At 45.6% G+C, this 17482-nt stretch overlaps 1 protein-coding gene across 1 annotated transcript in view; it reads right to left on the reverse strand.

Annotated features, from left to right (window-relative positions):
* The window catches only part of LOC145401993 (putative glucosylceramidase 4), a 175090-nt gene that overhangs the window by 88442 nt on the left and 69166 nt on the right, over positions 1-17482 (reverse strand). Inside the window, exon 5 of the mRNA XM_080274093.1 lies at positions 674-827. Within this exon, the coding sequence (XP_080130219.1) occupies positions 674-827 (154 nt within the window). The remainder of the gene's footprint in view (positions 1-673; positions 828-17482) is intronic.

Raw genomic sequence — 17482 nt, forward strand, 5'->3', positions numbered from 1 at the left:
GTATGTGTGAAAGAAAGAGAGAGAGCATTTCTCCGAATCCCTATCTCCCGCCTCCACTCTAAAATATTCATCCAATCTTTCCCTCTCACTTTCCTTCCTCCTCAGCTCTCTTCTTTCCTCATTTTCTTCTTTGCTAGCGACACCCCTCCTTTTCCGCTCTTCTTCCCTTTATGTTCATATTCTTCTTGTGTTAGTAGATTTTCTTCCTTTACTCCTTTAATCCTCAGTTGCAACTCTCTTCTCTAAAAAATTCCAAAATAAACCTTCTTAACAGTTCATATTTTGTTCTTCTAAGGTAGCGTCCACACGTGTGCTGGAACAAGTGCTGGCAACATGTATGCAACACAGCACAGTAACGAACACGCTGCAGACATGTTTGGAACAGCAGCGTTTAAACCATGTTGGCAACATTATGATAAAGTCTCAGCTGCCTGGAATGGATACACTTATCTCATCGCCTCTGCTGCCAGTGTTCGAAGCTACATGAAACATGTTTGCATACATCTGTCCAAATACTGCTGCAAACATGTTCCTGAACATGTTGCCTGCCGTGTTGCCAACATATGTTCGAGAGCACGTGTGGACGCGCCGTAACTAACAGCTTCCGTTTTCTCTCCCTCTCGTTTTTCTAGCTTTTCCCATCTCTCTCTCTCTCTCTCTCTCTCTCTCTCACCTTGTAGCTGATGTCTTCTTCGGCGAGAGCAAAGTACTGTAGGTCCACATCGCCCTCCACGTCGTCGTATGAATATGGGCGTGTGGAACAGTCACTTCCCGCTATTGGCACGCGACAAAGGTTGTACCCAATACCCTGGCCGCTGAAGTACGTTCTGCAGTGGGGAGAGCGGTAGTGGGAATGGGGGATGGGGAATTAAAATGGGGAGAATGGGGAGTTACTATAGGAAATGGAGAACGGGAGATGTTAAAATGGGGAGATGGGGCATTACGATGTGACCAAAAAAAAAAAAAATTGAATGGGAGTTACGAGGGGGATGGAAAGTTACAAGAGAGATGAAGAGTCAGAATGAGGAGTTAGAACAGGGATAGGGATTTAAAATGGTAATAGGGAGTTGGTATGCGGGATGAGGAGTTAGAATATAGAACAAAGATGGAGAGGAAGAGTAAGAAAGGGGAATGGTAAACTAGAGTGATGATGGGGGTTAGAAAGGTGATGGGGAGATGGGGAGTTAGAATGGTGATGGGGAGTTAGAATGAGAAATGGGGAGTTTGAATGAGCGATAGGGAGTTAGAATGGTGATGGGGAGTTAGAATGGTGGATGGGGAGTTAGAACGGTGGATGGGGAGTTAGAATGGTGGATGGGGAGTTAGAATGGTGGATGGGGAGTTAGAACGGTGGATGAGGAGTTGAATCGAGAGGTGAAGAGTTAATGATAAGAAATAAGAATAAGGACTGGGGAGTGAGAATGGGACACGGTGGGAGAGTTGGAATGGGGAAATCTGCTAAAACTGAGAACAGATTTAGAATGAGAAATAAAAAGTTATAACGGAAAATGGAGACACTAGAATGAGGACAGGGAAGGTGTGGCTAGTACAGAGTCTGCCTGTCGGTCAGTTCATCCATCAGTGTTTTATTTTCTTTTTTTTAATTCAAGGAAGAAGAAACCAAAAGGCAGGAGCCCGCAAACCGTTCCTTCCAAGAAAAGACAAAAACAATACAACAGAGAGCCAAATTCAAGATCCCTTCATTCGAGATGCCTGGACACACTGCGTTTGAAAGACTGGAGATCGTAGGAAGTAGGAAATACAGACAGAGGGAGACAGTTCCAGAGTTGACCTGTTGCATAATTGAAGGACTGGGAGTAACGGTTAACTCTTGTATCAGAGAGTTGGACAGAAAAGGGATGAGATTGTGTTGCTAGACGGGTGCTACGCGCCCGTCGTAGTGGTGGAGGGTGCAAGCCGATAGTTCAGAGGAGCAGTGACCATTGAAGTAGCGATAGAAAAGAGACAAAGATGCAATACTGTGGCAAAGAGAAAAAGGTTGAAAGGAGCCAGTAAGAAGAGAATTAATGACACGATAAGCCTTTGTTGAGAAGAGCTGTATGTGGGGAACCTCCCCACGGATGAGAGTTGTACTATAAACAGGGGCAAAAAAAAAAAAAAAATACCGTGTATAAAGTCAACAACTGTGCAGGTTTAAAGAAAGTACGGAGTCGACTTGGCAAACCTAATCTCCTGGAAACAGAGTTTACAAGAGATGTAATATGATCTTTCCAAGACAAATCCCGAGAGAATGAAACCCAAGTACGTTTACAGATGATGCAGGAATGAACCGGATATTACTAAAAAATTAGTGGGTACTCCTGTGGAAGATTTTGACGGGTTGATAGGTTTAATAACTGAGTTTTCGACGCATTAAAAACAAGATTACTTTTACCCCAGTCAGAGATACGAGCCAAGTCGGACATTAGATGTGTCATAGTCTCATCCCTTGCTAGTTAAAGTTACTACTGAGGTTGGATGCTGCAAGAAGCAAATGGAAAGGTGAATGGTGGAGTCATCTGCGTATGAGTGGATATGATTAGATGTACAGCTTAGAAAGTCACTGATGAATAAAAGGAAGAAAGTTGGTGATAGGACAGAGCCCTGTGGAACACAACTATTGATAGAACTAAGAGAGGAACGATGGCCGCCTACAACAGCGGCTATAGAAAGACCAGAAAGGAAGCTATAGATGAAGGCACAGATTGAAGGATAGAATCCGTATGAGGACAGTTTGGAAATTAAAGATTTATGCCAGACTCGATCGAAAGCCTTTGAGATGTCAAGTGCAATGGCTAAGCTTTTACCAAAGTCCCGAAAGGAGGACGACCGGGAGTCTGAAAGGTAGGTAAGAAGATCGCCATTGGAGCGTTCCTGACGGAACTCATACTAACGATCAGAAAGAAGGTTGTGATAAGAAAGATGCTTTATTCATTTATTTATTTTTTTAAAGAACAGACTCGAAAACTTTTGAGATACAGGATGTTAAAGCAATTAGGTGATAGTCAGAGGATTGGGAATGGTCACCCTACTTTGGGACAGGCTTGATGAGAGCAAACTTCCAGCAAGAAGGAAGGCACAGGTTGACTGACAAAGGAGAAAGAGTTTAGCTAGCCTAGCCAGGGTGTAAGCAAAAAAGCACAGCTATGGGGAACAACAGGAGGGACCCCATCAGGCCCACATGCCTTGTTAGTATTGAGGCCCGTGATGGCAGAAAATACATCAGATGAAGAAATTTTGATGTCAGTCATGAGGAAGTCAGAGGGCGAAAGTAATGGAGGAACAGCACCTGAATTATCTAAGGTGTAATTGGAGAAGAAAGTCTGAACGAAGAGATCTGCTTCATCAGTAGAAGAAATAGCTACAGAGCCATCAGAGTGGAAAAGAGGAGGGAAGGATGATGAGGTAAAGTTGTTAGAAAGGTTTCTGGCAAGGTGCCAGAAAGAGCGGGGAGAATTAGAGTTGGAGAGTTCAGAGCATTTAGTTCGAGTGGAATTATTTCTAGCAGAGCGAAGAACAGAGTTAGCACAATTCCGGGCAGAAACATAGAAAAGATGTGATTCAGTGGAGGGTTGGCTCCGGTACCTTTTGTTAGGCTTCTCCTTGTTGTGGACAGCATTAGAACAAGCGTGAATAAACCAAGGTTTCTTTGCATTAGTCAAAGGACATGAGAAAGAAATTTATGCTTCAGTTCCCGAGAGAATAGCCTCCGTAATGTGCATGGCACACTGAGATGGCTCTCGGCCAAGGAAACAATAATCATTCCAGGGAAAATCAAAGAAGAATTTTCTGAGAGACTCCCGACCAGCAGCTTGAAAGTGCCACAACCGACGTATCTTTGGAGGGTCCACAGGCCGTACTGGAGCGATAGGGCAGATTAAGGTGATAAGGAGCCCAGTGGAGAGGAAAGATTAACAGTGTAATCAGCAGGATTAGTTGTAAGGAAGAAGTAATATGTTGGAACTCTCTCCTAAGCAATCAGGGATCTGGGTAGGGTGCTGTACAAGCTGCTCTAGGCCACTAAGGATAGAGAAGATGTAACCTTGATCACCAGATGGATCAGTGAAAGGAGAGGAGAGTCAAAAGTGGTGGTGAACATTGAAATATCCTAGAATGAAGATTTCAGAGAAAAGAGAAACGTTTAGGTTGTGTTCCATCGTATAAGTTAGGTAGTCGAAGAAGTCTTCATGGTAGAATTAGGGGATAAGAAAACAGCATAGATATATGTAGTCAGAGAATGACAGGAAACCCAGTACCAGGGAGTCGTGAATTCAGGAGAATTAACTTCAGGTACACGAGAACAAGAGAAGTCATTGCATCCATATACACAACAGCCACCTTTGGCTTTGAAATAAGTATAGAGAAAGTAGGAGGATACAGAGAAGAGTTTCCTATCAGTTGCCTCAGACAGGTGAATCTCAGGTAGGAACAGAATGTGAGGTTTAGAGGAGTAGAGGTGATGCTCAATAGAGGGAAAGTTAGAGGAAAGGCCGCGAATGTTGCAGAAATGAAGGAGTGGGTCAGATATTGGCTCCAGGCATCTCGCTGGGTCGTCGCCGGGAGAGGAGCGGATGCTGGGGACATTTATGTCCCCCCCCCCTCCTTGTGGACTCCGAGGTTTGATTTTGAGATGCCATTTTGGTTGAATTGCGAATAGGCAGTGTTGTGTGTAATGTGCATGTAGTCTGGTGTTGACAGTTAGAGAAACTTGCACTGGAGAGCATGCTGGCCTACTCTCTGAGTTACTGAAACACTGAAAAAGTTCCACAAAGCGCGATTAGTCCGGCAGCCAAGTGCGGTTTTTAGGGTGAACCCTTTTTTAACGTCTTAAGTTTTTTTTTTTTTTTTCATTGTGGATGTACCCCCTCCACAATATCTACCCCCGATGTATATATGTCCCCCCCCAATGCTTACATGCCCCCACTAAATTTGCTAGGTCAGCATGCTCTCCCACGCCTGAAGACGGCGTTATTGCATCAGTTGATAGCAGACATCCTAGCCGGGCAGACTATTTTACTGTGAGCTTGTAATAAACTCCTTATCTAGCTGTTTGTACACAGAGTTTCTATCACCAAAGTATTGCAAGTTACATTTGGTAGCAGCGGTGTTTCGAACCATCACATTCTGACCGCCTCCTTGGATTTTTAGTGATACAACAATATACACGACGTCTCGCATCTGCCAGCCTCGCCCCTTCCTCCGTGCCTCTATACCTTGGCTGTGCTTTTCGAGTGTACCATTTTTCTTGCCAGTGCTCACCTCTCAAACAACCGCACCCATTCGCCTTGTTCCTGACCGCAAGTGTCACCGTCGCCGACCTACGCACCTGCTGCACCTGTTCCCAGCACCTGTTTCGGACTCATCATAGCTCCTGCCCCCACGGTGCCACTTATCACTGTCTGCCCGCTGTCTGCCCACCACCATTCTCTGCATTTGCAACTCCCCAGCTCTACACCTGCCTTGCGCCGACATCTGCCTCACCACCCGCCGCCGGCCTCCGCCGTCGCCCGCGTCTGGTCTGCATTACGGAGCCTCCTACGACCGCCACTCCCTGCCGGTGATTCATCGCGGCGTCTCCTCTCCTCTCCGCCCAGCTGTCTCTACCCCGCAGCCCAGCCCCGCCCAGCCCCGCCCCAGCCCAGCTACGCCCAGCCACCCTGCACGTCATACCTCTCGACACTCCCGTTTCTACTGTGTAACTATAGTATATCTTTCCTTTCTCTAGAGATTATCCTCGATTTTCTCTACAGATTGGTTATTGTAAATATTCCATCTCATTTCCATTACCCCATTTTCATCTTCACCTACGTTATTTATTATCCATCTCATCCTTCGTATTTTATTTAAGCCATTCATCCCCGCACCTTCATTCATATTTTCACACCTAGTGTATTCCATTCTCTCATTGTTATTTATACATTTCCACCTACGTATCCATCTTCATCCTTTCATCTTCCATTGCCGCATTAAATGTCATACTTTCCACGTCACCCGCTTCACGCCAGCCCTCTCGACCCGGAAACATCACCTGCTCATACCCCATCTGCCGACTCTAACACAATCACTCATTTACGAAGTGGCAAAGAGTACCACCGCCCTGTACCTGAGACTCCCGTTTCACTTCCCGCAGAATTACTTACTACCCGTCCTACCCTCGTAACTCCAGATACTTCCTCCTCTACTCCTGCCTCTACTCTCCCTTCTTCTTCCTCTACTCCTTCCACTGTCGTTACTTCTCCTGCCTCCCTTCATACCCCATCTTCCTCGCCCTTAACTGCCACTACCTTCTCTCTCTCCCACACCTCTCCTGCCGCCACTTCTACACTTCCAGCCATGGCCAACCCTCCACAGTCTATCTATCTCGACGATGCCAATCGTCCCAAATTTACCGGCCAGGACTCAACTTGGTCTGTCTATGATTTCCTCAGAGAAGTCGAAACTGAAATAAATAATAGACAAATTACCGAGGAATCGCTCAAAGTAGCTTACCTCCTCGGTCGCTTGCATCACGGTAAATCAGACATCGGATCCGCGATCCGTGCAGGACATTTCGATAGCATTCGTACCTTTGCTGATTTTCGTACGGAACTCATCAGCCTTTGTTGCCACCATTCAAATACCGTGTCTCTCATGGGATTCATTAATCTCCTAAACCAACTAGATGAGGACTTGCGCGTCCCAGCACAATATGCCAAGCTCCGCGAAGCTGCCGCCGCCATGAAAGCAACTAGTAGCGAGATGCTCCAATTACTGGTAGGCACGAAATGGTTAGAAGACAAGAATGGCGTTCCAATGCTTTCACTCACCAACTTTGCTGACTTAATTGGTTACCTCAGATTCCTTCACTGGCTTACTCCTAAACAGCGAGAGCTAGCCTTGGAAATCGGTTTCAATCCAGGAGATAAAATTATTCAGGTCACTAAAGCCATTCATGAAAGAACAGGTTCGAACTACACGCGTCAGGGCACCACCCAACCCTTGGCCTCCTCAGTCTGTCACACCTCCACTACCGCAGACCAATCTCGCTCCCGTCCCACCACACGCGGCAGACCTGCCACACATCGCTCTCCTACCGCAGGTCGTGATCAATCTAGCGCCCGACGGAACAGACAATCTTCGATTCTTTGCTGGTACTGTGGTCATCCTGGACATCGAGCATCCAGTTGCGACCGTACATACAGACGTCCTCACTCTCAAACTGGACAGCGTACGCCTTCCCGCTCACGTCGTCCACACTGCAAATACCACAAATCAAGCACGACTCACACCACTGAGGAATGTCGTTACCTCAACCGCCCACAGTCGGGGGAAGCGCCGCGCCCGTATCGGACCAATATCACGTAGAACCAGAAACCCAACTCCCCATCCGCCATGTAGGTCCCATAACATCCTCGGGTTTAGTCATTCTCGGAAGCAGTCATGACATACCAACGTCATTCTTCTTGGACACAGGATCTATAGTAAATCTCATCTCCAAAAATTCCTTACAAATTATTCATCGCCATCACAACCACATCAGTTTCCTAGAGCCACCAGACATTCGCCTATGTGGTGTTAACGGCTCAGAGTTTAAGGTTAAGGGAAGAGTCACCCTTGAAGTCAAACTCCACAGAGCTTTGCCCCCTATCCTCATTGAATTTCATGTCACTAATGACTTGCAGTATCCCGCAGATGCCCTTATTGGTTTCTCCACCATGGCACAACATTCCATTGCATTATTACCTGCTTGTGGTAGTATAGACATTTCTGGATTCCCGGTTTACACTATGGAATGTCCCCGTCCTGTTCTTACGATCAAATCAGTCCTTCAATTACCTCTGTCCCTATCACTACCAAAAAGTCCAACCCAGCCCAAACCACCACTCTCATCATCTGAGAATACAGAGATCATTCCTTTACTGACTGCGAGCAAGGACATAAATTCCTCAATGTCTCCTGATACATCATCTCAGCCCTCGAACATGGCTCTTACATCCTCTCCCGACAACACTATCGCTGACTCAGACATGTCTCAGTTACCTACCTCACACAGTCTGAATGATCTTCTCCAACACGCAGAGACGAAACGTGCAGTAACGAATACGTGTACAATTTTGTTACCGCATGAGTTCACCAAAGTCTCTGTTTGTGTTGCCGGTGCGAAAGAAGGAGTGGATGTACTAACCCTACCTGAGACGTGTTGTGTGAATGGCTTGACTTATGAGTCAGTGTGGTGTACAGTCTTAGAGGACAGTTTATGCTACCTGTACTTGCTCAATGTCACAAATGCTCCACTAAAACTTAAAAGTGGTGTAAAGATTGGAGACTTCCTAGTATACCCAGCGGCCGTAAAGGTGTGCCAGGATTCCTCAATTCCTACTATTCAGACTGATGATACGCCAATCGGTGTATGTACTATTAACTCTACGGGATCTGCTCCGACGCATTCACCCGATATGCTCTCACATCTCACTTGCACAGATTTCCCAGAACATACGCCTCAACTCCTCGACCTTCTGACCTCGTACAGAAACGTGGTTGCCTTACCCGGTGAACCGATGGGTAGAACAGACCTTGTCAAACATACGATTGAACTACTCCCAGGAACTCAGCCGATTTACATACCAGCGTATCGATTGCCTCACAGCCAGAGAAAGCAAACAGATCAAATGGTACAGAACATGTTAGACCAGGACATTATTGAACCCTCCGTCAGTCCATGGAATAGCCCACTTTTCTTAGTACCAAAGAAGGACGGCAACCTTAGACCAGTAGTCGACTATCGTAAGGTCAATTCTGTCACCGTTCCAGACCGTTTCCCGTTACCTGTCCTCACTGATTTGCTAGAATCCCTTGGTGAAAATAACGTAGTCTTTTCATCTTTAGACCTCCTCAGCGGGTACTGGCAGGTCGAAATGGAAGAGTCCTCTCGCCCAGATACAGCCTTTAGCACCCCTTCTGGACATTTTCAGTTTAAGAGACTCCCTTTCGGTCTGAGAAATGCTCCTTCCGTGTTCATGCGACTTATCCATTCAGTCTTCAGCGGTATGATGGGACACTCTCTTTTTGCTTACCTAGATGATATCATTATTGTGAGTAAATCCATCCCTGATCATTTTACCAAACTCCAGCAAGTCTTTGAAAGCCTCCAGCTCGCAGCCCTGAAAATCAATCTCAGTAAATGTGACTTCCTGCGAAAGAAAATCAAATTCCTAGGCCATGTCGTAGATGCACAAGGCATTCATACTAATGAGGATAAAACTAAGGCGATCATTAACTTCCCAGAACCTACCACTACCGACGCTGTACGAAGTTTCCTGGGCCTCAGTGGCTATTATCGTCGCTTTATCAGGAATTACGCGCAGATCGCCGCTCCTCTGACCCACTTACTTAAGCAGAATGTGCCCTTTGTTTGAACTAACGACCAGTCCCAGGCTTTCCAAAAGCTAAAGACAGCTCTTGTAAATGCCCCTATTCTAGCATTCCCTGATTATACCACACCTTTCCTTCTCTGCACAGACGCCTCAGGTACTGGACTTGGTGCCGTTTTGATGCAACTCGATGAAGCATCAAGGAAGCGCGTAATAGCGTATGCTAGTCGCACCCTTACAACCGCTGAACGTAACTACAGTGTCACAGATCTCGAAGCGCTAGCGGTAATCTGGTCCTTGAAACATTTCAGAGATATAGTCTATGGTTATCCAGTGCATATCCAAACAGACCACCTTCCACTATGTGATTTGTTCAAGAATCGCAACCTAACAGGTAGACTAGCTAGATGGTCTGTCATCATCCAGGACTTTAATCCCACTTTTCAATATGTACCAGGCAAGTTGAATGTAGTCGCAGACGCACTCTCACGTCACGTAGCAGCAGCTATAACATCACTGCAGCCTGAAGTAACTGAAAACACTACACTAACGTCAGACGTTGTTCGAAACTTTCAACGCCAAGACCCCATGTGGTCCAAAGTCATTTATTTCCTAGAATCTGGCGATGCCTCGACCTTACCTACTCTGCCAGTATCACTCGATGAGTTCATGCTAGATGATGATCTCTTGTACAGGAAAACAATGCTAACAGGCAAAGATATGCCCAATCGCGAAGTACGCCAACTTGTTGTCCCCACTGCCCTGATACCAAAGGTTCTTCATATTGTTCATAATACTCCTCAAGCTTCCCATCCAGGTAAAGACCGATGCTTGCGCCAAGCACGTCTCAAATACTATTGGCCAACCATGCGCCGCGATATCAATGCCCACTGTGACTCTTGCCTCTCCTGCCACCGCCACAAAGGATCAACCGGCTTACCAGCACCTCTCTTACAATACCCTATCCCGTCACGACCATGGGAAACTGTCTCAATCGATCTCTTAAAACTACCTCTCACAGAATCTGGCGCTGAGTACTTGTTCGTAGTGGTCGACCACTTCTCCCGCTACTGTGTCCTCGTCCCCCTCTCTGACAAGACCGCGAAGAGAGTTGCCCGTGCCTTTGTAGATCACGTAATTTGCCCATTCAGTACCCCTCATACCATTCTTACTGACAACGGTACAGAATTCAACAATAGCCTTCTCGATGAGATCTGTCGCCACTTTCACATCAGTAAGTGCAATGTCGTGCCTAACCATCCGGCTTCCAATGGCCTTGTAGAACGCCACAACCGTAAAATCTTAGAGTGCCTCAGACATCTCGGCTCCCATAGTTCGTCCTGGGATGACTGGATTCCCCAAGTGGCATCCTCCATCAATAGCTCCATCAATGCATCCATTGCTGAATCTCCCTTCTTCGTCCTCTTTGGTTTTGACAAGGACCTCCCATACTCTCTCTTATCCTCAAAGCCAGAACCCATCTACAACATGGATGATTATGTTAAACTAAAATTGGCCAACTTCCAGACAATCCACCAGTATGTCCAATCCACTTTGGCTTCCTCTCAGGAGGACATGCTGCAGCGCCAACATAAGTCCGCCTCTCCTATCACTATCAGTGTAGGCGATCTTGTCTTTGCTCATTCCCATACGCGTTCCTCTAAGTTGGATGACAAATTTACAGGGCCCTACCGCGTCCTCACTCAACAAGGCAACAAATTTCACCTCCAGGACCTGTCCACTAGGGACACCAGATGGGTCCACGTCGATGACTTAAAGCGCGCACCCCGTGGCCTCGTGTTGGAAGAGTCACTTACACAACCTCCTGCCCCCTCTTCCCCTCCTCCCGTCCCTCAGTCTACCTTGTCTCCACCTATCCCTCAGTCTCCTTCATCTCCATCTCCACCTGCTCCTTCATCAACCAATCAATATCGGTCCAAACTGCGCTCTGCCCATCAACCTCTTCACGACCTCCCCCATTAACTCTACCCTGATTTTCTAGGTACGATGTTAGCGATCTCCCTGCTGGCAGTGCTGACCCTCTTGGGGTCTGGGTCAGGTCAGGACGATGGTGGAGTACGTCCCGGGGCCTTGGTCGGCTCAGGAGGCGAGGTCTCTTTGCGCTATGATCTTGCGCCCCTGGCCGATGTAGCCATTGCCCTACCTGCCTACGCACACCAGCTCCACGGAATCAGGAACCATCTCACGGCCCTCATGGGGACACACAACCCGAATGAGTATCTCTATAACCTTTTCCTCCCACTCTCCTGGCACTTGCATTACATAAGTACCAGATTCACTGAGCTCATTGACACATTTTCTTCTTCTACCTCAAACTCGACATGGATAATCTCCAACTGGCCGTTGACTCTCTCCTGTCTCAAGTCTCTACCTTGGTTCGTATCCTGGTCGATGCTATCAATGGACGTGTCACTGCCGACTTAGTACCTGTCTCAGCTCTCCGTTCTGTCCTGGAATGGGCTCCCTCCACCTTCGGTCTCTCCCCAGTCCTCCCTTACTCCTCCCTTGAATATTATTATCCTGTTCTCGAAGCCACTCTTCTCACTACATACGTCGTCGTCCATTTTCCTCTCCGTTCTGCCATAACCTTTAACCTTTTCCACATCATTCCCTTCCCTTTCCGCCTCAACAACTCCTTGTTACAGGTGTCTGTTCCTTCAGAATATTTCCTCCTCTCCCATGATCATCTTTCCGTTGCCTTCCTTTCTTCCACAGACCTCCAGCAATGTTCCTCCCTTACTCCGACCTCTCGTCTCTGTGCTGCCCACCTTTTCGCTATCTTCCCTAGCAGTGCTACACCCTGTGAGTCTGCTTTAGTTCGCAACCATTCCATCTACTGGGCCTGTTCTTTTGTCCCAGCTCCTGACCTCCCGGTCCACCATGCTCACCTCAACCATGTCCAGTACTTCTTCTTTGCTGTTCCCATCTCTGTCACAATCATGTGTCCTGGTTCTTCCGTTCGCTCCGTCCCCGCTAGTGGTCTCTACAAAGCACCTGACTATTGTACCGTCAAATCAGAGTCCGTCATCACTTACGCCACTCGCTATCACCAAGCTGTTCGTAAACACTCCTATGACATCTTTCAACCAATCGACATGCCTTCAGCCCTACCTTCTGCCAACATTACCATCACCTCCCCTCACTTGCGCATGTTTACCTTCCTCAATGGCAGTGATTTCGTTATGGATCAATTTTCTCTGGCCTTCAGCCGTTCATGGGTTCATCCAACAGTTGTGTTTCCCCCTGTGGTTATCGCTTTCATAGGTTTTCTACTCATCATCTGTGCAGTGCATTGTTGTGTCAGAAAAATGGAACGTCGACTCCAGGAAATCAGAGTCGCTACAGGCATAGTACGCCCTACACACGACGTAGAAACTCCCCGTACTTAGTGCCCTCACATTCAGTGACTAGCAATGCCATCTGACAATTAACCAACCTGTGAACAGCACTCTGCCTACTAGAAAATGATGGTATTTCTTTCATGCATTACTCAGTGACAGTGTGTCCTACAGAAAATCCACAAAAAAAAAAAAAAAAAAACTGAAGGAAGAACAACAATAGAACTCTCATATCTACTCCTTGTTTATCATGTATCAAACTATTATTGTGTAATTCCCATTATGTTTATCTATACCTTCTACCCTTACCGAATTTGTACCTATTAATCCTTGTATATCTCATCTGTATATATCGTTCTAATTCCCTCCCCTCAACATGGCCATGTCTCCCCTACTGCCCCTGTATCATACTTATCCCTTGTACAAACCTCTTCGGTCCTGCCTTACTACTATAATCAAACACCATTTACCTCCTGGTGTCAGGAGACACCATCTCAGCTACCCGGGGGAGTAGTGTACCCCCTCCACAATATCTACCCCCGATGTATATATGTCCCCCCCCAATGCATACATGCCCCCACTAAATTTGCTAGGTCAGCACGCTCTCCCACGCCTGAAGACGGCGTTATTGCATCAGTTGATAGCAGACATCCTGGCAGGGCAGACTATTTTACTGTGAGCTTGTAATAAACTCCTTATCTAGCTGTTTGTACACGGAGTTTCTATCACCAAAGTATTGAAAGTTACATGGATTTTCCTTGCTCAGATCTTCTGTTATACAACTATCTATCTTTACTGGACAGCTGTCAGTATTGAACAATTTAAGATACAATTTAAAGTATGAAATGCCGAAGAATTTTCGTGAAAAAAATTAATTGCTTAGTATTGCTTATATTTGGTGATTTATTTAATTATTTCTTCCTTCTCTAAGTTTACGCTATGGCCAAAAGTGTATGGACATTGACAGCCATGATCGCCTGAGACACTGGGAGCTCTACGGAAGAACTGTGCACCATAATTCACAGAGTCGCAGTTCAGATAAAATGCATATCCAAGTCTATTTCCAAGCCTTATTCCAAGATTAGGAGGAACGCATGTGCTATTGAGTTTTATTGGTGTTGTTGGAACTTTGATGGCAGAATCTGGTCTGGCAGAAATTTTAGAAGCTGTATTTGGAGGTTTTGATAAAATGCTAAGTGGAAAGTTTCCAGTGAATAAGAGAGCTCTGAGCTTATTGACAGAGGATCTGCTAGATATTGTCAGTCAAGATGTAACTTATCACGGTGACCTTTTGACTGTGTCGGAAGGTTTGGCAACTAGAAGTCGTACCGCAAGGCTGTGGATTGATGTTTGGATTATACCAGTACTGATAATGATGCTATTTATGAAGGCAGAACGAGAAGGTGTGTTGCCTCTTCACCTGTATGCAGTTGAACTCATGTCTCCCGGCTGCCGGACTAGATGGTCAGGAACTAGTCTCTCTGCTGGGTTCCTCCGATCACAACCTTATCACCTTAAGCTGTCTTACTGCTCCAGTAAGGACTGTGGACCCTACCAAAAAGCGGCAGCTGTGGCACTTTGGAGCTGCTGACTGGGAGTCCCTCAGGCAGAATTTCTTTGATAATCCCTTGAATGATTATTGCTTCCATGGCCGGGAGCCATCTGTTTGTGCCTTTAGCATTATGGAGGTTGTTCTGTCGGGCAAGGACGCATACATTCCTTTCTCTTATCCTGTGACTAATGCAAAAAAAAAAAAACTGCTTTAATCACGCTTGGTCTACTGCTGTCCACAGCAAGGAGAAGGCCTGCGAAAGGTGCTAGAATCAGTCCATCCCTGAATCTCATCTCTTTTATGTGTCTGTCCGGAATCGTGTTAAGTTTGTTCTTCGCTCTGCTAAAAATAATTTCATTCATACTAAATGTTTTGAACTCTCCATTTCAAATTCTTCCCGCTCCTTCCGGCCCTTGCCAAAAACCCTTCTAACAACTTAACCTCATCATCCTTTCTTGCTCTTTTCTCCTCCGATAAATCTGTAACAGTCTTCGAAGATAAAGCAGAACTATTCGCTCAGACTTTCTCCTCCAAGTCCACTCTTGAAGATTCTGGTGCCGTTCCTCAATCACGTCCTCCGCTCTTCTTCATTTTATGTATTTTCTGCCATCAGTGTCCTCAACACTAACAACACACACAGGCCAGGTGGGGTTCCTCCTGTTGCCCTCAAGATCTGTGCTTCTGTGCTTACACCCTGCCTAGGTAAATTCTTTTGCCACAGTCTGTCAATTTGTACCTTTTCTTCGTGCTGGAAGTTTGCTTTCTTTCAGCCTGTCTCAAAGAAGAGTAACTATTCCTAGCCCCTAACTATTACCCAGTTTCTTTAACATCCTGTACATTTAAAGTTTTTAAACCTATCCTTAAGAAACGCATTTTAAAGCACCTTTCCCATCACAACGCTCCACTGGCGATCTTCTCATCTTCCTTTCAGACTCCTGGTCATCCTTCTTTCGGGACTTTTGCTAAAGCCTTGCCATTACACTTGACATCTCAAAACATTCTGTCGAGTCTAGCATAAATTTTTTATTTCCAAACTGCCCTCTTAAGGTGTCTGTCCTATCTGTGCCTTCATCTCTACAATCCTTCCTGGTCGTTTTATAGCTGCTGCTGTAGACGGCCTCCATTCTTCTTCTGGGGCTATCAATAGTGGTTTTCCATTCTCTTGACTATTCGTCAAGGAACTTCTAAGCTGTATATCTAACTCTGTCCACTCTTTCTCTGATGACTCCACCCTTCGCCTTTCCATCAGCTTCTCGCAGCGTCCATCTTGGCAGTTACTTTAACTAATAAGGGATGAGGCCATGACACAATATCTGACTTGGCTTATATCTCTGATCAAAATCAACCAAAGGAATATCCTCTAATTTTTAACAACACCCAACTCAACCCTGCATCATCTTTAAACATACTTCGGGTGTCATTTTCTCGAGATTTATTTTGGAAAGATATTACATCTCTTGTAAAATCTGCTTCTGAGATATTAGGTGTGCTATGACGACTTCGTGCCTTCTTTCTCCCTACACAGTTGTTGACTTTATATACGGGTTTTATTGGCCCCTGTGTACAGTACAACTCTCATGTGTGGAAAGGCTCACCACATACTGTCTCAACAAGGTGGAGTTAAAGGGTTTTCGTGTCATTAACTCCTCTCCTCTTACTGGCTCCCTTCAATCTCTATCTCTTCTCTGCACTGTTGCCTTTTAAGCTCTTTTCCATCGCTATTTCAGTGATCACTGCTCCTCTGAACTGTCTGCTTCCATCCCTCCACCACTACGGCGGGCGCGGAGCTCCTGTGTAGCAACAAACTCTCATCCCTTTTCTGTCCAGTTCTTTAATGCGAGAGTTAACCGCTACTCCCAGACCTTCATGTATGCAATGGGTCAGCTCTGGAACTGTCATCCTCTGTCTGTATATCCTTCTGCCTATGACCTCCAGCCTTTTAAACGCAGTGTGTACAGGCATCTTGAAATGAATGGATCTTGAATTTGACTTTCTATTATCTTGTTTTTATTTATTTTTTCTTGGAGGGAATAATTTGCGAAATCCTTGGTTTGGTATCTCCTTCCTTGCATAAAGAAAAAAGATGGATGGATAAATGCGCAGATGGATAGATGGATTAGTGAATGGATAAGCTATAAATGGGAGAACGGGTGTGTAGAGGGATGGATAGTTACATGGAAAAGAGAATGATGAATAGATGGAAGGCAAGTGGAAAGATGGGTTTAGAGTACTGATAGAAGAATATATGGACAGATAAATAAATGATTACGTGGATGAAGTTAAGGGAGTAGACTGTAGCACCAGTCGAGCAGGGCGGTACTCCCAAGGTGAAGGGAAAGCTGATTAACAGCATAAGCAGAAGAATTAGTTGTAAGGAAGAGGTCAGGTATGATGGAACTCTCTCCAAGGTGGTCAGGGATACGGGTAGTGTGCTGTACAAGCTGCTCTAGGTCATTAAGGATAGAAAAGATACCGGCTTGTTCACCAGATGGATCAGTGAAAGGAGAGGAGAGCCAAAGGGGGTGGTGAACATTGAACTTATCTCGAACAGAGGTATCAGTGAAAGTAGAAATGACAGGATGCGTTCCGTGTTAGAAGTAAAATAGTTAAAGAACTTTTCATAATCAGTAGAATTAGGGGATAAAGAAACAACAGATATATTTAACAAGTGAATGACAGGATACTTGAAGACAGGCGGTTGAGAATTCAAGAGATTCAAGTTCAGGAACAAGAGAGCAAAAGATGTTGTTGAGCACATTTTCTTTTAAGAACAGAGGAAGGAAAAGCAAATGAATAAAAAAAATAATCCACACACCAGATTACTGGCGTCTCCATTCATAAAATATAAGTAACACATATACATAACAGGCATCGCTGGCTTTGAAGTGAGCACAGAGAAAGTAGTAGGATATCAGTCGCCTCTCACAGCCGAGTCTCAGTAAGGAAGAGAAGGTGAGATTTAGAGGAAGGGAGGTGGTGCTCAACAGAAAGAAAATTAGAGGAAAGGCCATGAACATGCAGTAATGAAGAAGTGAGTCAGACAGTGGCTAGGTGTTGAGATGCCATTTTTTTAAAATCTAGGAAGGAAATGTGGTGTGTAATGTGCATGTAGTTTGGTGTTGACAGTTGTAAGAGACTATATAGGGGAGTATGCTGGTCTACACTCTGCGTTACTGAAACACTGAAAAAGTTCACCAAAGGGGAATGGTCAGAAATTAATC

This window comes from Coenobita brevimanus, chromosome 57 (genome assembly GCF_032717465.1).
Source record: "Coenobita brevimanus isolate Jiangsu-jjx chromosome 57, ASM3271746v2, whole genome shotgun sequence".
Lineage (NCBI taxonomy): Eukaryota > Metazoa > Arthropoda > Malacostraca > Decapoda > Coenobitidae > Coenobita > Coenobita brevimanus.